The 24162-nt window shown below is 50.2% G+C and overlaps 2 protein-coding genes across 5 annotated transcripts in view; one reads left to right on the forward strand and one right to left on the reverse strand.

Moving 5' to 3' along the window:
* LOC103719834 (uncharacterized) overlaps window positions 1–24162 on the forward strand; it is a 47345-nt gene that overhangs the window by 3854 nt on the left and 19329 nt on the right. Inside the window, exon 1 of one of the 3 annotated variants that reach the window (XM_039131433.2) lies at window positions 16791–17495. The exons of 1 other annotated variant lie outside the window; for it this stretch is intronic. Coding sequence is in view for 1 of the 2 variants with exons in the window: in XM_008809259.4 (XP_008807481.3) it covers window positions 17185–17207 (23 nt within the window). In the remaining variant the exon portion in view is untranslated. Of the gene's footprint in view, window positions 1–16790; window positions 17496–24162 lie in introns of those variants that run through there. One more of the 3 variants, XM_008809259.4, reaches the window with a different exon arrangement.
* Window positions 9622–14641, reverse strand: LOC149750967 (uncharacterized). Of its 2 annotated transcripts, none has more exons than XM_089928561.1 (2): window positions 14093–14641; window positions 9622–13994 (listed from the first exon to the last, which is right to left on the reverse strand). In XM_089928561.1, exons 1-2 carry the CDS (start codon window positions 14634–14636, stop codon window positions 13342–13344), a joined length of 1197 nt encoding a protein of 398 aa, XP_089784687.1. In that variant the 5' UTR covers window positions 14637–14641; the 3' UTR covers window positions 9622–13341. Both variants share the same exon structure in this region, with proteins under 2 accessions (XP_089784687.1, XP_089784688.1).

Below are 24162 nucleotides of genomic sequence, written 5' to 3' on the forward strand. Positions count from 1 at the left end.
CCGACATACCGTAGAACCCAGAGAACCTCGTGACCCTGATGAAGATGTAATGCGAGGCATTAGGGTTGAAGCTCCCACTTTTGACGGTCGTCTTGACCCGAAAGTCTTCTTCGATTGGTTACACGAAATGGACCACTTATTTGAGTGGTACAATCTGTCTGAGAACAAAAAAGTTCGATTCGCTAGAATAAAACTCCTTGGTCGAGCTAAGCTGTTTTGGCAAAACACTGAACAACTGTTAGCTAAGAGACAACAACATGAAATAACTGATTGGGTAGAGATGAAAGAGAGACTTAAAGAAAAATACCTTCCTCTTAACTACCAAGACGATCTTCTTAATCGATGGAACACTAAGTCCACATTTGTAAGGCGCCCTGACACATGGAGCACTCCCACGGGCCTTAATTTCTTAGGGTCCAAACCTTCTGTAGGGTCCACTACTCATAGGCCCCCTCCTCCTGCCCATGTCCCAGGCCGAGACACTAATAGCACGGGAATCTTTGGTGAGCCTCCCAAAACACATTCCAAAATTCGGTGTCACAAATGCCAAGGTTTTGGACACGTTACCTCCCAATGTGCTAACAAAATTTTCGTTATTGCTCAGCAAGATCAGGGAGGTGACATAGATGACTTAGAGGCGCAAATCTATGAACCAAACCTCGATGACATTCAGGACATTGAGAAAGAGTGTGATGATGAACCTGAAACCCTAGGATGCACCCACACTACACCTAGCTCGCTTGCATAGTCAAATAGCGAGTCTGACCAGTCTACCATGAGTATAGTTGGATATGCCCTCACACAACCCATCGAAACTGATGTTAGGATTTCTGAGCTTGCATATGCATTTACACAACACATTCATAAGTTGTATCAGAAAATCTATAAAGGCATTCATGCATGTCCTGCTCAATATAAGATGCAAGCTGATTTCCATGCTAAAGAATTTCAAACTTGGGGTTATGTAATGATCTGTCTTAAGAAATTGCAGTCTCTTAGTATTGGACCATTCAGGGTGCTGCACAAGGATGGCACTGACGCCTATGCCATTGACTTTCCATTTGCTTTTGGTCATAGCCTTACTCTTAATATTAAAGATTTGGTTGCAATCCCTGAAGACTCTTTTGCTGCACACTCTCCTGCGCCCGATGTTTATCCTATTATTGATTCCATGCCATCTTCGTTTCCTTTTATCCTCCATCGAGCACAAAAAGAGTATATTGATTCTATATTAGCCGAGCAAATAGTTTTTGACAGTGATGGAGGCATCCAACGTTTTCTGGTTCGTTGGCGTGGACGACCAAAGTCCGGTTATACTTGGATCCAGCACGAGGAGAGACCGTCGATTGACCCCGACTTGTTGGAGTACTACCGAGGCTTTACCGAGCCACTTTCGTCGAGGTTGACTTCTTTCCACCCGAGGAGAGTTGGTGCGGACACCAGTGTCAGGTCAGCCGGTCGCCACAGGATCCAGCCAGCTCAGCGGATCCCAGCCGATTCAGCCAGCCTGATTTTATTTTAGATTGATTTATTTTAGTTAGATTTATTTTATGTTGATTGGATTTATTTGCATATTGTCATTTGGGTTTATTTGCAAATTGTCATTTTAGGGTATTTTCGGGATTGTTTTATTTGTAGGAATCTATTTGTTATTTTGTGACCCTATTTATATGGGTTCACCCTCATGTTTAGGTTTTTGATAAATGATGAATAAAAATTAGCCTCCTTGTCTTCTTCTCCCCCTTCTCTTCTTCCCCCTCCTCTTCTCCTCTCTTTCCTCTCCTTTCTGCAGTTGTCCTGCATCACAAACAATAATGATGCCGCAAACCTTTTTTTTCTTTTTGTGTAATTAAATGGAATATCACTCACCCAGCGACAATAATCTCTACAATCTATTCATACAATTAACAAGCAAAATAAGCAATACAATTTTTTTAATGTGGAAAACCTTTTTATGTGAAGAGAAAAATTACGAGACATAGTCCAGCCAAAAACTTCCACTGTACAAACATCAACAAGATTTAACTTGGCTTTCACAACAAGAACATTCATCATCAATATGGCGAATTTCAACAATAAATAGCAAAATAGAGAATAGATCTCACCAAGTGTTTATGCTTGAAAGAATCAATCGATAAAACTTTTCAAGGATCCAAACAATTCAATCTGTAGATCTCAATATCGAAAATAATACACTGAAATTTCAGCTAAATCCATTTTCGGTTTCATTGCAATTCCCTCACCCAGTGGTTTCCTTCTTATCCTCTTTTTTTATCTTAAAATTTAAATAAGGTAGGTCCCAACCATGCCAACAAATCTCTCTCTCCCGATTCATGTGGGGGTTCCACCAAGCCTGCTTTTTCTCTACAAGCAATAATTTTTTTCATGAGCAAGATTTTAGTGATCATATTTGACCCATTATTATTAATATGGATTTTTTCAAGACATAGTAACTTTATCTCCAAACCATCCCGAATTATTCAACTAAATGAATCCATTATAATCAAATAATCAAACTTGTTCAATTACAAAATTTTTAAATATTTTTTGGTATCAAAAATAAACTAATTATCTAATGACTCTATCACACAAACTCTACATCTGGTTCAATTGATACTATGCATTTCGTGACTCTGAAAGAAAAAAAAGAGAGAAGTGGTGTGAGTTTTATATCCCAATAAGAATCTTTTACATCCACCCCAATATAGATATAGTAAATTTAAAATAAAGGTTAACTATAAACTATATCAAAATGCAAAGTAAAACCATAAAACCGATTATTCAATATAATGTAAATAGAACAATATAATTATGCACACATAAATAAGTCATCAAACATACAACTCATTCAAGAAATATATTACATATATCATCAATCTAAAATTTTTATTCAATAATAATTGTATATATTTTATTTTTTGTTATTATCTAAATTTTTCATTAATAATTATTGATGGGGGCGAAATGGATCGTCCAGCCCACAGCTAAAAGGCCGCTCAGTTTTGACCCAATAAACGCTGTTACGGGGGAACTCAGCCACCATGCCCCACGTGACCGACACGCGCGCCCAAGAAGACTACGGCTGCCCCTTGATCCAGTAACCCGACCCCGAGTCGGATATCTTCGGCTTCGCAGCCCGACCCCGAGTCGGCTGCCCCTTGATCCAGTAACCCGACCCCGAGTCGGATATCTTCGGCTTCGCAGCCCGACCCCGAGTCGGCTGCCCCTTGATCCAGCAATCCGACCCCGAGTCGGCAATCTCTCGACAACGACAGGCTGTTCCCCTGAAGCACGCCACGACCCTCTGCTCCACTACTCTCTGCAACGGTCGTATCCGGCGCTGCTCCACGATCTCCTGTAACAGCCGTACAAAGCGGAGCTCCACTACGCCCTGTCACGGCCGTACCCAGCGCTGCCCCACGACGCCCTGTAACGGCCATGTCAGTGGCAACTCCATCGTGCCACACGATGACCAACCCCCCAGAAGGACCCCCCAGCCTGGTATATATGCTGCGGGGGGGAGAAGGGGGAGGTAAGCAAGAACTTCCAGTGCATTCTCCTACTACCTGCAATTATCTCTCCTTCTCCTCCAATCTCCTCTGACTTGATCGTCGGAGGGCCCCCACTACCCCAGTGGTGGTGCGAGGCTTGCTTGCAGGTTTTCCGGTGGAAAGTGGAGCGTAATCAACACCAAACAAGGTGACTCAGACGGAACCCCGTTCACACCGCTGTGCCAATCGTTCTCGGTTTGGACCACCAGCAACAGTTGGCGCTAGAGGAAGGGCCGAATCTCAGAGCGATCGTAATGGCACGGCGAGGTGGTCGTGGAGCTTCCAATGCCTCCGGTCGCGGGGCCTCTCGCGCCTCCGGCCGGGAGGCCGCTGCGTCTCCAACACATTCTCAGCAACACTCCACCGTTCCACCCCCCATTCAGATGGTCGAAGCCGCTCAGTTCGACCAGTTAGCCCAGCAGGTTCGCACCCTCGCGGAGGCAGTGCAGAACCTGCAGGGTGTGATGTCTCGGGCGCCGCAGCGGGCCCAGGAGCCGCTGCTCCCTGAGCGCTCACCTGTCCTCCTCAACCCGCGCTCCTTCCTCTCCCATGGGGGGAGCGCCGGCGCGAAGAAGACTCTCGAGCACGGTCCATTCTGCCGGGACCTTCCCATCGGAGCTGCGCGGGGTACGAGAGGTGGGCCCGGGCGCGTTCCCAGACCCCCCAGTCCTCAAAGAACCCGCGCTCCAGTCGGTCCCCCTCTCGGTGCTCCTTGTCTCCCACCCATCGGTCGCGCTCTCTGGACCGGCGGGTGGACGATCTCCACCGACAACTCCAGGTCCTGAAGGGCCACTCCAAAGATTCCTTCGCCGACTTGGAGATCTCCTCCCAGCCGGCGCTTGCCTCGAGGATCCTGCGGACCCCGAATCCGCCGGGGTTTAAAATGCCGGCGATCGAGCCCTATGACGGGGCGGCGGACCCGCGAGATCACGTCGAGAGTTTCAGGACTCTTATGCTCCTCCACGGAGCATCAGATCCTCTCCTCTGCAAGGCCTTCCCAGCGACCCTCCGTGGCCCGGCAAGGGCGTGGTTCGCCGGCTTGGAGGCTAACTCAATCCAGTCCTTCGACCAGTTTACTCGCCTCTTCATCACCCATTTCGCCGTCAGTAGCCGGCGGCGACTGGTCTCCGACTCCCTCTTCGATATCCGGCAAAACGAGGGAGAAAGCTTGCGGGATTATCTTACCCGCTTCAACAAGGCTACGCTGGAAGTCCGGAACCTGAGCCAGGAGGTGGCTCTTTCAGCCCTGAAGCGTGGCTTCCGAAAGGGCAGACTCACCTTCTCCCTGGACAAACGCCTGCCGCGGAGCTTCCCGGAGCTGTTGTCCCGGGCGAACCAGTATGCGGACGCCGAGGAGGCGGCCGCCCACCGGAGCAAGGAGGCCGCCGAGATCCCTCCAAAGCTCGGGAAGAAAAGGCAAAAAGAGGCACGCCAGAGGAGGAGCCCGACGCCTCAACGTCGGCGCAGAAGCCTGTCGCCGGCGAGGAACCACGGCGCCCTACGCCCTCGTTCTCCGCCCCGACGTTTCAACCGGTACACTCCTCTCCTGACTCCCCGGACCCAGATCCTCATGGAAATCAAGGGGCGGGAGGACCTCCCGGTCCCGAGACAGATGAAGAAGATCCCTGGGAGGAGGCCCTCTCGGGCGTACTGTGAGTACCACCGGGACCACGGCTACGACACCGAAGACTGCTTCCAGCTTCGGGACGAGATCGAGGCTCTCATCCGCCGAGGGCGTCTCGGTCGATATGTGAACGACCGACGTCCCCCCGCAGACTCGCGTCCGGCCGACCCGGCCCCTCCGGAGCCTCGGGAGCAGAATCGACCCGTCGCGGGCGTGATCCATACTATCACTGAGGGCTGCCCCCGGCCCGAGAGGAACGCAGGGGGCTCGACTGAAGCATCAGGGGCAGCCGTCGCAAAGAGGCAGAGGGTCGGTAATGTAATCACTTTTTGTGATGAAGATGTAAAGGGGGTTCAGACCCCCCACGACGACGCCATGGTGATCTCCCTCACTATGGCAAACTATGATGTAAGGCGTGTTCTTGTGGATAGTGGAAGCTCAGCTGATATTTTGTTTTACGAGGCCTTCCAAAAGATGAGCTTGTCCAGACAATTGTTGCACAAAACATCCACCCCCCTCATAGGATTCACTGGAGACGCTGTCTCGGCCGAAGGTGTCGTTGAGCTGCCTGTGACTGCGGGCGTTGCACCCGCAGAAGCCACGGTGCGGCTCGGGTTCTTGGTCGTCCGTGTTCCCTCGGCCTACAATGCTATCCTCGGACGACCCGGACTGAACGCCCTTCGCGCGGTGGTCTCAACGTACCACTTGCTCATGCGGTTCCCCACGGCGGCCGGGATTGGAGAGGTCCGAGGTGACCAACCAACCGTAGAAGGGAAGAAGCCCGTAGAAGCCTTAAGCGTCGAGTCCCTCGACGCCAGAGACGAGGTGGCCTTGCGGCACGGGGAGCCGGCCGAAGGTGTGATCGAAGTTCCCCTCGAGGAAGGTCGCCCGGACCGGACGGTCCGGGTCGGCACCAATCTCGACCCGGGAGCTCGGGCTCGGTTGGTGGAATTCCTCCGAGCCAACGCCGATGTATTTGCCTGGTCGGCGGCCGATGTACCTGGGATCGACCCGGAGGTCATTTCTCACGCCCTCAACGTCGACCCAACCCACCGACCAGTAAAGCAGAAGAAGAGACACTGTGCCCCGGATCGGATCCGAGTGGTCGACCAGGAGGTAGACAAGCTCTTGGAGGCAGGATTCATAAGGGAGGTCAGCTACCCCGAATGGCTGGCAAATGTCGTACTTGTCCGGAAGGCGAGCGGAAAGTGGAGGATGTGCGTCGACTACACCGACCTGAACAAGGCATGCCCCAAGGATAGCTTTCCGCTTCCGCGGATAGACCAACTGGTCGACGCGACTTCCGGATATCAGCTGCTGTCTTTCATGGACGCCTTCTCCGGCTACAACCAGATAATGATGGCTCCACAGGACGAGTAGAAAACTGCCTTTATAACAGACCGGGGGCTGTACTGTTACAAGGTAATGCCCTTCGGTCTGAAGAATGCTGGCGCCACTTACCAGCGCCTCGTCAACAAAATCTTCAAAGAGCAAATCGGCCGGAACATGGAGGTGTACGTGAACGATATGCTGGTGAAGAGCCGCCATGCAGACCAGCACATCGCGGATCTGGAGGAGACTTTCGCCACCTTGCGGAAGTTTTGCATGAAGCTGAACCCAGCGAAGTGCGCCTTTGGCGCTTCGACCGGGAGGTTCCTCGGTTTCATTGTCAACCAGCGGGGGATCGAAGCCAACCCGGACAAAATCAAGGCCATCCAAGATATGTCCCCTCCGACCAAAGTGAAGGAGGTTCAGGAGCTCGCTGGGAGGGTCGCCGCGCTCGGACGATTTGTGGCAAAATCGGCCGAACGCTGCCAACCTTTCTTCAAGGTGTTGAAACGCCCGAAAGACTTCCTCTGGACGGCCGAATGTCAAGCAGCATTCGACCAGCTCAAGGAATACTTGGCGTCTCCTCCCCTGCTGTCCAAGCCGCAAGAAGGGGAGATGCTCTACCTCTATCTGGCGGTCTCCCCAACCGCAGTCAGTGCGGTACTGGTTCGGGAAGAGGCAAAGCTCCAGAAGCCTGTGTACTACATCAGCCGGGTCCTACGGGATGCCGAGACGCGGTATACGAAGGCTGAAAAGATCGCCTTCGCGCTGCTGACCGCGACCAGGAGGCTTCGCCCCTATTTCCAGGCCCATTCTGTCACCCTCTTGACCGATCAACCGCTGCGGCAGATCCTCAGCAATCCTGAGAATGCGGGACAGCTGGTGAAGTGGGCAGTAGAACTTGGTGAGTTCGACATCCGCTACCAGCCCCGACCCGCCATCAAGGCCCAGGCGCTCGCGGATTTCCTCGCTGAGTGCACGGTGCAGGAGGCGGAACCTAGGTCGCCGGAAATACCCAGCCTCGACCTCCCGATTTGGACGCTTCACATCGATGGGTCGTCGAACCCCGAAGGTGGAGGGGCCGGGCTGGTCCTCACCAGCCCTGATGGAGTGATAGCCGAGTATGCCTTGAGGTTCGGATTTCCAGTGACCAACAACGAGGCGGAGTATGAGGCCCTAGTCACGGGACTCAAACTCACCAAGGAGCTCGGCATCCGGCGCCTGAAGGTCTTCACCGACTCCTAGCTGGTGGTCGGGCAGGTCCGTGGGGAGTTCGAAGCCCGGAACCCGACCATGCAGAATTACGTCCGGAAGGTGCAAGCACTCATTCCCGACCTCGGCAGTGTCGACATCCAGCAGGTCCCAAGAAGTGAAAATGCCAGGGCCGACAGGCTGTCCCGCTTAGTGAGCGCAGACGCGCACAACTTGTCGAGGGCGATCTACCTGGAGACCCTGGATGCCCCGAGCATCGGCGAGGCTGGAGCGGTGATGGCGATTGATCCGGAGCCGTCTTGGATGGACCCGCTTGTCGCCTACCTCGCCGAAGGGATCCTCCCTGAAGACGAAGATCAAGCTCGGCGACTTGTTATGAAGTCCGCCCACTACGTACTCAATGAAGGGAGGCTGTATCGGACCTCGTTCACCGCCCCCCTCTTAAAGTGCCTCCGCCCCTCGGAAGCGGCCTACGTCCTCGGCGAAGTCCACGAAGGCGTTTGCGGATCCCACTTGGGGGCTAGGTCCTTGGCGCACAAGATCATGAGGCAAGGCTATTATTGGCCTACCTTGTTGGAGGACTCAAAGGATCATGTACGGAAATGCGACGCCTGCCAGCGCCACGCCAACGTCCAGAGAGTCCCTTCTGTCCCCTTGGCACCAATCACTGCACCCTGGCCCTTCGCCCAGTGGGGAATGGATATCCTCGGACCATTCCCCGTCGCTTCAGCTCAGCGGAAATTTTTGATTGTTGCAATCGACTACTTCACCAAGTGGGTGGAGGCAGAGCCGCTGGCCACTATCACGGAGGTGCAAGTCCGGAAGTTCGTGAAGAAGAACATCATTGTCCGATTTGGGGTACCTCGGGTCCTCATCTCGGATAATGGCCGACAGTTCGACAACAAGCATTTTCGTGACTTCTGCGAGGAGTTCGGGATCGAGCATCGGTTCACATCTGTGTCGCATCCCCAAACCAACGGCGAGGCCGAGGTCACAAATCGGACAATCCTCCAAGGAATCAAAGCGCGAATCGGTCGGACGGGGCAAGCTTGGGTCGAAGAACTCGAGAATGTCCTTTGGGCGTATCGGACCACGCATCGGACCCCTACCGGGGAGACGCCTTTCAGCCTAACCTATGGCACGGAAGCCGTTGTCCCCGTGGAGCTCGGACTCCCCTCACCTCGGGTGGCCGCGCACCGACCCGAGGCCAATTCGGAGCAACTCCGAGGGAACCTGGATCTCTTGGAAGAAGCGAGGGAAATGGCGCAGGTTCGGATGGCGATGTATCAGCGGAGGGTGGCCCGATATTACAACTCCAAGGTCCGACCGAAGCTTTTCAGAATCGGAGATCTGGTGCTAAGGCGAGCTAAAGCATCTCAACCTGCGGAAGGTGGGAAGCTAGCGCCAAATTGGGAAGGCCCGTATAAGGTTCGCTGGGTAAACCGACCTGGCTCCTACCAGTTGGAGGCCCTAAATGGTCGAGAAATTCCAAGGAGCTGGAATTCCGCTAACCTGCGGATGTATTACCAGTAGAACGACGATGCCAGAAAGACAGTTCAAAAATGTATAACACTTTGCATTTCAATAATTTCTGGTTACAACGGCGTGCTCGTGTGATTACAAGGAATTCCCAGAGGGGAATTAGGGTGTAAAGAAAGTAAAGAAGAGGCGGAGACTCCGAGGAGCTGAAGATCTGGGATCCCGAAACCTCCATCCGAAGCGGCTGCAATCCCGCCGGAAGTGGGTGCTTCCAACCGGAGGCGCCATCGGCGTCTCACGAAGAAGACGAAGAGCCGGCGCGGATGAAGAAGAAGTAGACGAAGGAGAAGTCTACATTGCTCCTACCCAGAGGCGCCATCCACGCCTCACGAAAAAGACGAGGAGCCGCCGCAGACGAAGCTCCCGCTGCCTCCAGGGGAACGCCACCTCCAAGGGATATTCCGGTCCTCCCCAGTGTTAGGGGAGAGAAGGAATACAAGGGGGAAGAGCATATGGAGGCGCGGTCCCGGATCAAGCACCTGGTGCGGAGCTCAATCGGGAGGCCGAACTTCAAGGAGGGGAGACGTGATCCCGGATGAAACGCCTAGAGCGGAGTTCCGCCGGAGAGAACCTCCTTGTTGATTCCAGATGAAACGGCTAGTTGGCGGAAGTTGCGAAGGGCGCGCCTCCCGTTCCTTCGGCGGGGGTCTCTCAACCATGCGCCGGAGAGGAGGCCCACGATCCATGGCAACCTGAACAGCTCCGGCTTGGCAGGCTCCATCGCACCTGCACCTATATTTATAGCCAAACTGCGGCCCCCCGGTCGTTCCGATACGGGGGCTCCAATAAATGCGGGCGCATTGAATCCGGAGCCGATCCGGCTCTCGAGGCGTATCTTCCCGCGATTTTCTAAGCGTCATTCTCCTTAATCGCATTTTTGTGCAGGACACTCCGGGTGGCCTGTACCCCTAGGTCCACGTATCTCCGCTCGCGCCCCAGGCCGCATCCGCCTCGAAGAACGCGTGTATCGCGGCCGCTTAACTGACACTCCTCGCAAGCAGCAACTGGCGATCCGATTTCCCAGGTAACCCCTTAATTAGCACTTAATGCCCATCTGGTGTTCCCCAGGCGACGCTTGGAGAGGAGGAGAAATACAATCGCAGCTGGCCATGGAGAAATCCCGTCGGGCGGCAAGCGACAGGCGCACGACCAGCGAGCGGAATTTCCTGAGGCTCGGCCCTCGGATGCCAGGCTAACCCGATGATCATCCCGGGAGCAGACTAGCCTGAAGCCCCGACCGGTCGCCTCGGCTTGCGCCAGCCTTGGCCGACCAACGAGCGGAATCTCCCGAGGCTCGGCCCTCGGATGCCAGGCTAACCCGATGATCATCCCGGGAGCAGACTAGCCTGAAGCCCCGACCGGTCGCCTCGGCTTGCGCCAGCCTTGGCCGACCAACGAGCGGAATTTCCCGAGGCTCGGCCCTTGGATGCCAGGCTAACCCGATGATCATCCCGGGAGCAGACTAGCCTGAAGCCCCGACCGGTCGCCTCGGCTTGCGCCAGCCTTGGCCGACCAACGAGCGGAATTTCCCGAGGCTCGGCCCTTGGATGCCAGGCTAACCCGATGATCATTCCGGGAGCAGACTAGCCTGAAGCCCCGACCGGTCGCCTCGGCTTGCGCCAGCCTTGGCCGACCAACGAGCGGAATTTCCCGAGGCTCGGCCCTTGGATGCCAGGCTAACCCGATGATCATCCCGGGAGCAGACTAGCCTGAAGCCCCGACCGGTCGCCTCGGCTTGCGCCAGCCTTGGCCGACCAACGAGCGGAATCTCCCGAGGCTCGGCCCTCGGATGCCAGGCTAACCCGATGATCATCCCGGGAGCAGACTAGCCTGAAGCCCCGACCGGTCGCCTCGGCTTGCGCCAGCCTTGGCCGACCAACGAGCGGAATTTCTCGAGGCTCGGCCCTTGGATGCCAGGCTAACCCGATGATCATCCCGGGAGCAGACTAGCCTGAAGCCCCGACCGGTCGCCTCGGCTTGCGCCAGCCTTGGCCGACCAACGAGCGGAATTTCCCGAGGCTCGACCCTTGGATGCCAGGCTAACCCGATGATCATCTCGGGAGCAGACTAGCCTGAAGCCCCGACCGGTCGCCTCGGCTTGCGCCAGCCTTGGCCGACCAACGAGCGGAATTTCCCGAGGCTCGGCCCTTGGATGCCAGGCTAACCCGATGATCATCCCGGGAGCAGACTAGCCTGAAGCCCCGACCGGTCGCCTCGGCTTGCGCCAGCATTGGCCGACCAACGAGCGGAATCTCCCGAGGCTCGGCCCTCGGATGCCAGGCTAACCCGATGATCATCCCGGGAGCAGACTAGCCTGAAGCCCCGACCGGTCGCCTCGGCTTGCGCCAGCCTTGGCCGACCAACGAGCGGAATTTCCTGAGGCCTAACCCTCGGATGCCTAGCTTAGCGCCGGAAGAATTTCCTGAGGCCTAACCCTCGGATGCCCGGCTTAGCGCCGGAAGAATTTCCTGAGGCCTAACCCTCGGATGCCTGGCTTAGCGCCGGAAGAATTTCCTGAGGCCTAACCCTCGGATGCCTGGCTTAGCGCCGGAAGAATTTCCTGAGGCCTGACCCTCGGATGCCTGGCTTAGCGCCGGAAGAATTTCCTGAGGCCTGACCCTCGGATGCCTGGCTTAGCGCCGGAAGAATTTTCTGAGGCCTGACCCTCGGATGCCTGGCTTAGCGCCGGAAGAATTTCCTGAGGCCTAACCCTCGGATGCCTGGCTTAGCGTCGGAAGAATTTCCTGAGGCCTAACCCTCGGATGCCTGGCTTGGCGCCGGAAGAATTTCCTGAGGCCTAACCCTCGGATGCCTGGCTTGGCGCCGGAAGAATTTCCTGAGGCCTAACCCTCGGATGCCTGGCTTGGCGCCGGAAGAATTTCCTGAGGCCTAACCCTCGGATGCCTGGCTTAGCGCCGGATGAATTTCCTGAGGCCTAACCCTCGGATACCTGGCCTAGCGCCAGAAGAATTTCAAGAGTCGGGAGTCAGCGAGACGCTACCAAGAGTTAAAAAGAAGAAGGACGAAAGTGAAATGAAGAAACTCTATTTGCATTAACTTTCATTGTTTCAGGGCCGAGACCCATACAACTTGGCAAAACGCCAACACACAAAGAAAAGAACAAAATACAGAAGGTCAGCTTGGAGGAACCCCCGGGTCGAGAACGTCGGGCACGTCCGTAGGGGGTAGGGAGACGGTTGGAGAAGCAGCAGGCAATGGCGCCGGAGGGGAGTCGAGAAGGGAGATCCCACTCAGGTCAATTTCGGGGTACTTAGCCGACACCCTTGCCAGGCCTTCCTCGAAGCCTAAGACAAAGGAGTCGGACCCCGCGTCCGACATATCACGGACGAACTCGTCGGACTGACGATAGGCCTGTACCGCCTCCGACATATCACGGGTGAACTCGGCGGACTGACGATAAGCCTGTACCGCCTGACGCCCGATCTCCGCACTCTTCTCGGCCAGCGTCGCCTCTGCCCGCTCCATAATCTGAGCCTTCGCCTCCAAGACCTTCGCCACAATCCGGTCATCCGCCTCGGAGGAGACCCTCAGCAGATCAGCCTGAGCCTCCTTGTGCTTCGCCTCGGCAGCAATGCGAGCAGCCTCAGCCTCCTCCAGGCGCGAATGAAGCTCCTGGTCGCTCGCGCGGAACTTCTCCAAGGCCGACTCCAATTCGCCCAGCTTGGCTTCAAGAGACCGGGTTCGGTTGCGGGCGTTGTCGGCTGACCGCTGGGCCTTCTCCCACCTCTCCCGGTAGTCGGCAGCCTTCCGGGACTGCTTCTCGGCCCGCTCCTCCGCCTTCTTGATCTCGCCCTCGAGACCCAAGGCAACCTTGAGTTGCTCCCGAGCCTCCAACAGTTGCTTCTCGAGGGTGGCGAAGCCGAGTGCCCGCTCTTCGGCCACCTGGAGCCTCGTCTCGAGGTCCCTGGTCGTCCTCCCCGCCGCAGCCTGACCTCCCTCCTCTACAGCCTTCAGTTGGCTCTCGGCCCTCGCCAGAAGCCTCGCCTGTTCCTCGTAGCACTCCTCCAGGCGGACCATGTACTGGGCGAGCTAAGAGATAGGAAAAACGAGGGCGTCAGGCGGGGATCAACAGAGCCTATAAATGAGGAAAGTGACCAAAAGAGCACTCACCGACATGAGACGGACGCAGCTGGCAGCCCCAACGTCAGGGACCCTCATCTCCCGGACCCGCCTGCGGTCCTTCTCCAGCAGCACCGTCTCGATGAGGTTTCGGGCGCCGGCGAAAGTGAAGGCCGACCCCGACTTCTCCCCGGAGTCGGACGGTGGTTCTGCAGCCTTACCCTTACCCATCGCTTGGGGAAGAGTCATGCTGACCATGTTCGGGGCGGGGACCGCCCCTGGAATTGACAGGGTCCCGCTCGGCCGGGGCCTCGGCGCGTCCCTCCTCGTATCATCCGGAGCCGACCGAGTCGAAGGCTGGGCTGGGGACCGATCACGTCCGACCCGTCCATCTCGGGCGCGCCCGGGTGATGCCTCCGGAGAAACGGTAGTCTCGGCATCGGAGGGCTGATACAGCGTCAACTCCCGGTCCGCGCCTGCGGCGTCCCCCTGATCGGTGGGTCCGGACCCGTCTGTCGGCGTCGGAGTCGCCTGCCGGCGGGACTTCTTCGCCGGTGGGGCCCCGCTCGGAGGAGCTCGTTTCTTCCTCCGGACTGCTTCCAGTAGGGACGTCCTACCAACAGCCGTTGCCTTGTCCGACCGCATGACGTCGTCGATCTCTGCAAAAAGGACGAGGTAGTCAGAGGTTGAGAAACTGAAGGAAAGAACGAGACGAAAGAGGAGAAAAGAGCTAAAAAAGAAATGGTGGCGGGCTCACGGTCAGCGGGGACCGAGCTCAGACCGACGTTCACCAAGGTATCCTCGGAAATAAGGCGAGCCACCGGGGGGAGCCGGCCCTCGGCAACCAACTCCTTCAAGACGGCGACGCCATCGGATTCCTCCCTCGACAACCTCGATAGGCCAATCGGGGACTTCATCGGCGTCTCCCAGGTTGCCCTGATTCCCCAAGAGGGATCTGCGTCAACGAAAAAGAAGCGCTCCTTCCAGCCGTGAATGGAGGTAGGAGCCTCCTTGACGAGGCCGCACCCTCGCCGCGCCGCAAAGCACCACCACCCTTTATCCTGGGGGTGGCCGCTCAGGCCGTAGCATTCCCAAAAGACATTCAGGGTGGCGGGAACCTCGTGCATGCGGCAGAGAACCTGAAAGGCCGTCAGGGCGCGCCATGAGTTCGGCACCAGTTGCGTCGGCGCCACTCTTAAACCCCGAAGCACCTGAACGACTAAGTCCGAGGGGGGAAAGCGGAACCCGGCCTGAAGAATGCCCTCATTGATGGCAACCTTCCCTGGAGGAGGATGGGACATCCTCTCCTCAGGCCCCGAGAGTGTAACATGGCAGGCCTCGGGAAGGTGGTATCGAGCCACGAACCTATCTAGGTCTTCGGCGACCAACTCCGACTTAATGCGGTCTGCTCTCACTTCGTCCATCCCTAATGGCCAGTGAATCTACGGTCAGGACAGGGTCAAGAAGGGGGAAAGGACCGGAACGACTGGAGTACACTAATACAAAAGGAGAGTATGGAGAGCCCTAAATTAAAGAATGGGGCAACTCACCGGAAGAGAAGGAAGAACGGCTCCGAGAGCGTCAAAGGAGGAGCAAGCGAACAGTCTGACGGCGATGACGGCAGCGCAAAGGAGAAACTCGAAGATGTCTGTAAAGAGAAAGGCGGACGGAGGAGGACCCCCGGTTAAATAGGCGGAATGGTGGGTGACGCCCCGGTGACGCCAGAGGACGCCTGGCTGCCGAAGGGTCGCTCGCGCCCCAAAGGCGAATCGACGCCATTAAGGAAGGATGTCCGCCGAAATCCTCAGACTGCCAGGTCAGCAACAACCGCCATACGCCATAAAGAAGACGGGGAGCCGAAGCGCGCGCGCCTCTCCGAGGGATGGCGGCAATCTCGAAGCATCACTTCCTTCACCCGTTCCCCTTCTGGTTCCAGGCTCGGAAGTGGGGGGCTACTGTTACGGGGGAACTCAGCCACCATGCCCCACGTGACCGACACGCGCGCCTAAGAAGACTACGGCTGCCCCTTGATCCAGTAACCCGACCCCGAGTCGGATATCTTCGGCTTCGCAGCCCGACCCCGAGTCGGCTGCCCCTTGATCCAGCAATCCGACCCCGAGTCGGCAATCTCTCGACAACGACAGACTGTTCCCCTGAAGCACGCCACGACCCTCTGCTCCACTACTCCCTGCAACGGTCGTATCCGGCGCTGCTCCACGATCTCCTGTAACAGCCGTACAAAGCGGAGCTCCACTACGCCCTGTCACGGCCGTACCCAGCGCTGCCCCACGACGCCCTGTAACGGCCATGTCAGTGGCAACTCCATCGTGCCACACGATGACCAACCCCCCAGAAGGACCCCCCAGCCTGGTATATATGCTGCGGGGGGGAGAAGGGGGGAGGTAAGCAAGAACTTCCAGTGCATTCTCCTACTACCTGCAATTATCTCTCCTTCTCCTCCAATCTCCTCTGACTTGATCGTCGGAGGGCCCCCACTACCCCAGTGGTGGTGCGAGGCTTGCTTGCAGGTTTTCCGGTGGAAAGTGGAGCGTAATCAACACCAACCAAGGCGACTCAGACGGAACCCCGTTCACACCGCTGTGCCAATCGTTCTCGGTTTGGACCACCAGCAACAAACGCCAACACAGTCCGGTCGAATTCTCAGTCCGATCCGAAACCAACTCAGCTTCAGATATTCGCCGACTCCCCCGACCGAGTTCGGGGAGTCTCCAATGTTCGCCGACCCGCCCCGACCAAGCTCGGGGCGCCTGCTTCAGTAGTACGCCCCGACCCTCGAGCTTGAGGTACTCCACCGAGCACACCTCGAAACTCGGGGAGTCGAGCTACCCCCAGCACCTGTTAAACCGACCTCGTCAAACGCATAATGCGACATCTCAACGGACTCGGCCTTGCCAACAATCGTACCAATGTGCGTGCCTACGCCCTTCTATGTGACCGTACATTACAATACCACTGTGCCATGCTTCGATAGCTGGCCCTCAACAGTTGAAGGACGGCATCAAGACTACTCCGGCCATACCCTGCTATGACTGTCAACACCCTACCGTTCTCAAGAATGGAAAACACTACACGCCACCAACCAGCCTAAGCTGCGCGCCATTCGGCTCAGAGCCACGCCCCCTCATGATGAGGGCTGACAGTGCCTCTGCCACCTGAGCCTCTCCACCGGAACTATAAATAGTCCGGTCAGGTAACTTCTAAGGGACTTTTTGGGCTGGACTAAATTTATCCCACTCTAACTTGATCGTCGAAGGGCCTTCACCGAAAACACCGGTGAGGCTTTGTGCAGGTCCACCACCGTTGCGCAGGAGGTGGCTCCCGTCTTCTCTTTCCAACCACCGTCGTGGTCATCCTCGAGCCAAATTTGAACGGCAATAATTATTTTTTAATTTAAATTACTTATTGTGTTAGTTCGTACCGAGCAAACCATGTGCTTCAAATCATAATATCTGTGCTTTTGGCCCACGACAAACTAAAATATTCGCGCGAGTGGGGACCCAAGAATGAACCGGCATCCACCAAATGCTTCTCACCGTCGAATACGAGCCTAGCCTGTCATTGCTTGAACCTCCGCGCTTTCCGCCGTTAACGCTCTCCGAGGCTGCTCCTTCGACCGGCGGAAGATCAGATTAGGCGATCCCGCGCGATTCAACCGACGCCTCGATGCCAAAGAGAACCGAAAGGAGGAGGAGGGGGTGAAGGGACGAGGAAGGAAATGGTCCCGTTCTGCCTCGTTCGATGACTTCTATCTAACGGACGAGGAGCGAAGTGGAGAGACTATCCGGCTTCTCAGCCGCAAATCTCGGGATAGGCACCGGATCGATCAGAATGGATGGCAGCGGCATTCACGGGTATTTTGCCCTCTTAAATAAGCGGTTAGATGGTAGCCTTCGAATTTGAGCATCAAGTCGACAGCTAAGGTGACTGGCGTCCTTTGGGCGCGTACGTATACTGATAAATATTGAGAAATTAGGGCGAATGCCCTATAAATTTCCCTTTCCCATCTCCCCTTGTTAAGACTCGACGTTTTGTTTGGGTGGAAAGGGGGGAAAGTTTGCTTCTTGGATAAAGGGAAGGGTTTGATAAGGGCAAAGCATTTAGATCCGAACCTGCTTTGTCTTCAATTTCTGGGGCGCAAGGTAGAAGTTTCTCGCTTTCTCTCTCTATTTCGCCATTTTACTTGCTTCCTCATGTGTGTAGGCAAGCATCTCAAAGCAATCAATCTCTTTTTTGTTAAGTTTCTATCCCAAAAATCTCTTGTCGAAATTTTTTTTATTTGATCTTTCTTTTTAAAGATCGAGAGGAGTTAATTTTCTTCTTTTCTACGTTGTATCCACCTCACATGTCGAGCTGGGATTGAACTATTCCTAAGGTGTGATACCATTCAAGCAATTATTGGTTTCTAGGATCTTGATTTAGGCATCCACTCCAAATCTCCTACTCAAGATCTTAGCCGCACCTAGTTTGGAGAATCTAGCCAAAGAAGAAAGCCCAACTAAGGCGTCCACTCTAAATCTCCTATCCACAATCTCAGCCGTACCTAGTTTGGAGAATCCAGCCAAAGAAGAAAAGGCCAACTAACCCATTGTATCTTTTCAACATTTTTAAAATTATTGCCCAACCCATTGAATCTTTTCAGTATTTTAAGAATTATTGTCATAAAATTTTGCTTCAGCCAACCCATTGAATCTTTTCAGCATTTTTAGAATTATTGCCCTAAAATTTTGCTTTATTTTTCTTGTCTTTCTACTTATGTGTGGCTCGCCTTTATTATATAAAGGTCTCACTCCATTGTATTGGATTCATTAAAGTTTTGAGTAAAAAAATTGTTCCACAAATTTTTTTTTAGTGTGATCACAAGAGAATAATGTGCTTGCTCTTTCCTTTCCATCCTTCTTCGAAGGCGACGTGCTTGCCTCGACTCGTATCCCCTACGCCAGATCTTTATTAAGAATTTAAGGTCTGGTTGTCATTACCTTTTTTCCCCCTTGTTTTCTATCTTTAAAAGAAAAATCATTGAGATAAAAATTATCTAATACTTTTTTTTATTTTTAAAGTTATTTTTATTATTCTAGAAAATGAAAGTAAGAAATTTTTACTTTCAATATTTTAAAAATAAGAAACTCATATTATTATCACCACCAACATCTCCACCACTTTGCCATTACCTCGGCTACCACCATAATCATCATCTTTGCTTGCACTACCACCATCATCATAATGTTCACCACACCATTGTTGCTATTTCCATCATCGTCGACACTTCTACCATTATAATTGTTGCTATCGCTCTATATCGCCGCCTCCACCATGTAACCACCATCATTGCTACCATCTCCGCCAAACTGTTGTTGTTATAGTACTTACAAAAACCTCGATCTTAGTTTCACCTGTTAAGATTATATCATCTGCAAATAACATGCATAAAAGAATACCGTTCTAAATATGCCAAGTAAGCTTATTCATAACTAACACAAAAAGATAAGTACTTAGAGCAAATCGTTGGTGTAAACTTATTGTGATTAGAAGCTCACTAGTATTAGCACTAGTAGTTCACATAATAATTATTTCATCATACATATCCTTAATCATACTAATATATCTAAGGATTGGAAAACATGCCTTGTTCATCTAAGGATTTCTGGTTGTGAGATAGTCTTTATTAGATTTTTGTATTTTGGAATAGATATAATCTCAAATCCATTCTACAGTTCTACTATTGTCTTTTGATTAGATGTTTCATGTTGCTATTGATATTTTAATGTGTGATCCCTTTTTCCATTTGTTCTTCCATTATCATGCTTTCAATTGGTATAACTTCATGTTAGATTTAAATCTACATGTAATATGTAATTTACCATTATGAATTGTTATTTGATACTTAAATCTATTTTTGTCAAGCTTGAATAGAGCTTCTTGGTTGAGGGTTGTTTAATTACTTGGTTTAAGGAAACAAGATTCGATGACAACTTTTAGGTAAAACATGCATATTCTATATCAAGTATCATATAGTTGGCTTTCATGATATATTTTAAAATATCAGAATTGGTTTTTTACTATTTTGTCATATTTAGAACAAAATGATAAAAATATATTGAGACAGTATAGCCATGTAATACAAAAATGAGGGAATGTTGGGGTAAAGAGTGAGACTTTAATTTAGGAAGGATGTGAAAACATGGGATAGAACCTAAGGTTACATGGTGGAGGCCAGAAAAAGGATATGGGGAAATTTTGTTGTAATATTAGAGGTAGTTATTAATAAGAATGCTTGGTGAATAAAATTTGAAATATTGATGATCAAACTCATATTGACCAAGGATGCATTTGGTATGTACAATATTATGTGCCTTATTGACAAAGGTTATCTACATGGTATGCCGAACCAGTCCGGCCAGCTACCGGTATGCCGGAGCCGTGGAAATCGATACAGGCCGGTTCCGTGCTGGAGACGAAGAAGATGAAGAGAAAAAGAGAGAGCGCGGGGAAGAGAGAGAGAGGGAGATCACCTCTGGCCAATATCGGAGAGCCGCGGAACGAAACAGGGGCCATGGCCGCGGCCTTGGCCTCTGCCGCGCCCCCGCGGGTTCCCCCACCCCCCGCCGGGCTCCGCCGTCCCCCACCGGCCTCCGCCACCTCTCCGCGACTCTTCGATGGCGGCTATAGGTGGTCTCCCTCCCTCTCTTCCCCGCGCTCTCTCTCGTTCTCTTCTTTTTTTCTGGCTCCGGTGGGGAAGAGTTTTTCGGTTCGTACCGTCCGGTTTCAGTACGAACCGAAATCGTACCGGTCCGGTAGGCAACCGGTATGCCTACCAGACCCGGTACGGCGGACCTTGGTTATCTATATGCTTTAATATGACTAGTGTACTTCACATATTGCCTATTTTGACCTTATATGGTTTACTGTTGCATTTTTTATGTTTCATTATCTTAATCCTTTGTTTTTGGAAGAAATATAATAGGAGTATCAATTAAAGTTCCTTGGTCATGTTTTTTGATGTTTGCTGATTGTTTAGGTTTTTGTGTTACCAGTTTAATGCATATGACTATATATCTTGAAATGAAAAAAAATATAAAAATCATATGTCTGCTGAAATTAACAATCTAAATGTAGTTATCTTACTAGAAATAATTGAATAAGTGAATGATATCAAAGATTATCAAGAGTGAAGATGAGATAGTGTAGTGCTAGCATCGACGTAACAGATGAAAAAACAAAGAATAGATTTTATAATATTATTCAACAATAACTATCATCTTCTTGACATAGAGAGCTAGAAATGTGTGCTCTTGCTAGAATGCTTTTGAGCCCAAAAACTCCATGATCCTTGCTTCAGTTCTGTGGAAATTACACTCAGATTGCTGATAGCTTCTCTTGTTACTTCCTCCTATCTTGAAATGATGGAGATGAGCTCTAAAAGGCATCAAAGACTTATCTTGAGAGGTATTAAGGGGCATTACTCGATCTAGCATTGGTACATGTCTGTTTGGGACCAATGCTACAAGGCTAATACCAGCAATTTAGGATTGGTTTGCCCAAAACAGGGGCATGCCAGCCCATCCTATATTGGCTTTGGTTCAGTACAGACATTGTTCAATCAGTTTTTTAATCCTTGTTGGGGAGCAAGGATTCATATTGTTTACCCCAAATAGTTGGGACGAGTCTAGGTGATTTGTGGAATCAGTGCTAATAAGATAGTGAGATAATTCACATTAGGTCTCCGAGTAAAAAAATATGTTGTCAGTAAATAAAATCTAATAACTTAATTTTGAGTATTAAATAAGAGGGCATATAGATCTTCTGGTCAAACCTCAGACTCCAATTGTAGCCTCCAGAAAGATGGAAAATTTAAAATGTTTAGCAATCTCCACCACTTAAGCAAACACAGAATTGATATATGTTATTATTTCCATCATGTTTATTATGAGTTCTAAAAAAATTAGAAACTATAATATAATATAAGTGTTTTTTCCTTGTTTAAAGTCATCTCATATGCCTTAGAGGTATGTTTGTTGGTTTATTTAAATAGTACTAAAATCTGTTAACATAAACTAATTAGTTGAATCGAAAAATGATTGATTATTAACTTAATATTTTGCCTTGGCAACTGCTTGGGGTTACCCAAGCTATTTAAAAACTTTGCCTAGTTCTACTTGGACACTCTAAATTTTGGATTTTTGCGTGTGTTGGACACTTAGGAACTTGGGACACTTTGGACACTTCATGGCACTTCATATGATCAAATTATGATGCCATCATGATTGCATGCTTATTTTTGGCTTTTCTATATGATTTTTTTTTTTTATTTCTAACATAATAATTAGGAACATTTTGTCAAGTTTTATCAACTAACATAAATCTTGCTTATTTTTTCATTATATGCATACATCAGTACATATTTAGACATCAACACGCATAGAGATGTCCCTTGTCTTTTTAAAGAAGATTCCCATTTCAGATTCTTCTGGATAGTTGGACACCTGACACCCAAATCATCCAAGTAACATTTATGCTATCATTCTTGAAATTTATTCAAGTTTTCTGGATAACTCTGATTGGCACCATTTACATGTTATAGTACATATTTAACTCATCTGTATAGATGATGAAGTTTCAACACGTAAAATTCTTTGTTTTTAATTTTTAGCGTAACTCTTTTTCTAATGAGTATTCTATGTTTGTTTTTTCTTGATACTGATTCTTTTTTAAATGCTCATCTACAGTAGGATCTATCTACTTGAAATAGAGTGGACCCAGAAGTAACATAATTCATGTGGGTATTTCAATATTAGATGTTTGGATGATGTGATTCACATATATAGACTTTTTTGAAGTATTTGTCCCAACTCCCAACTTCTTGAAAGTTGTTGATTATGTTAAAACATTTATTATGACCACATTTGGATGACTATGATTATGCCGCTTTTGTATGTTCAGAAACTTACTTCTGTCTTGCCAAGTGCTGAGATGCAAAATTTACTCCTTTAGAAACTCAATTCACTTGATCTTCTAGCCCTTCTTTCACATATTTGAGACCAAATTGACTTCCTGAAAATTGTCGCTTGCATATTTCTTATAAATCTCCATCAAGACCAATTCCTTGAAACCTTTTTCTTTGGGCCTCGTTATGGTGACATGTCAACTTATTCAAATGACCATAGAGTTGTCCTCAGATATTTTCATAGCTGGAGATGTATGAACGGTGTACAAAATGTAGCAACAAAGGCATGAAATTTGTGGCACCGATGGTGCCATGGCTATATGGTGGAGATGGTGTATGTAGAGAGGTGACTCTTGCTTAAGGTGTAAGTTTGCTGATTGACAAGGCAATATTGAAAATAATGAAACTCAAGGGTAGGGGGATTATTTTATTATTTTTGGGTAGGGGGATTTTTGTTTTCTTGGAGCATTCAGGTCTTCTAAGGTGATATGCTGGATAATCTTGCTTTGCATCCTATCATTCTTATGACAAATTTTATATTTAGAAAATTTTACGATTTGTTGAAAATTTTACTATTTGTGAAACAAGGACATAAATTCTCTTATCATGGTTTTGGTAATTAAATAAGGGTGGGTTACAGTTCTGGGTAAGTCTCTTATATTATCTCAATGGTAGTTTGCTTTCGCAACCACAAACTTTCTTTGTTTTGTTCTCTTTATCTTCCTCTTATTTCATTCTTGAGTTCTTGTTGACAATGCCAGGACTTCATTCACAAACTGGCATTAGATAGCAACTAGGCATTTCCTACTTTAAGGTAACTTTTTTCCTGCCAACATACTGGCATAATTCTAAATTCTGATATAACTTGTGGGAGGGTGGATGCCTAGCAAGCTGCCACTCATAAAAATTCTTGTCTGTCTGTCAAAATGCCTGGACAGCTTAGCATTATGTGTTAAAGGAAACTCTGTTAACCCTACTTTGACTGTAGTTCTCAAAAAAGTTTGTGATCGTCATTCCTTTGTTTCCTTTTGTTTTGTTGGACTCGAGATGTCCAGCTCTATGTGTGGTAATTGTTGTTAGAATGCTATGGATCAATGTTTGTGTGATTGTGAAAATATTTAATGGTATCTTTTATGAATGGGGGAGAACAATGTGGAGAATTTGTGTTAAGGACAGGTCAAGAGGGAGCATATTATAGAAGGAGCTACAATACTGATAAACAAGGTATTCGCAACCTGAGATGCTATCATTTAAAAACAAATGTAGTCTAAAAGAGAGCCCCCATAAGAAAGAAGGATCAAATTTCTGTTATTGGGTAAAGATGGAACAGATAACTTGGGACACCCAACTGTTAGTTGTTATAAAACAATCTGGAAAAGAGAAGAACCATTCACAAAGTTGAGAGTAAGTAGATAGGGTTAGCTTGTTGAGTTGCTATTTAACTTGGTCTAAAAGCCAGTTAGCAGATGGAATGATTCTAATTTCCTACAAACATTTGCTATGTTATAATGACAATCAACTGTCCTTTAATGCAACAGTTGCCTCTTTTAAATGGCCACCATATGACCATTTTAAAAAATTCTTGTCTGAGCTACTGCAGTTGGCAACTGAACACTGGGGAAAAAGAGAATATAGATGAAGGATCATAATTTGAAAATCCCAGTTGCAAGGCTAAACTACTGGTGTCCTAGTTGTCTCACTAAAAAGATGGCATCTATACATAATGGAAAGCTGGATGCCTTTGAAATTAACAATAGCTGAGTTTGGAGTTTATTGATATATAACTATATTTGATTAAGATTTAATTGCGCTTCCTACTTCTTCTAATTTGTCTTATGTTTTTGCTGCATCATATGCTACCATGA

This window comes from Phoenix dactylifera, chromosome 18 (assembly GCF_051530095.1).
Source record: "Phoenix dactylifera cultivar Ajwa chromosome 18, Ajwa_hap1_PhDact_Kaust_v1.1, whole genome shotgun sequence".
Classification (NCBI taxonomy): Eukaryota; Viridiplantae; Streptophyta; class Magnoliopsida; order Arecales; family Arecaceae; genus Phoenix; species Phoenix dactylifera.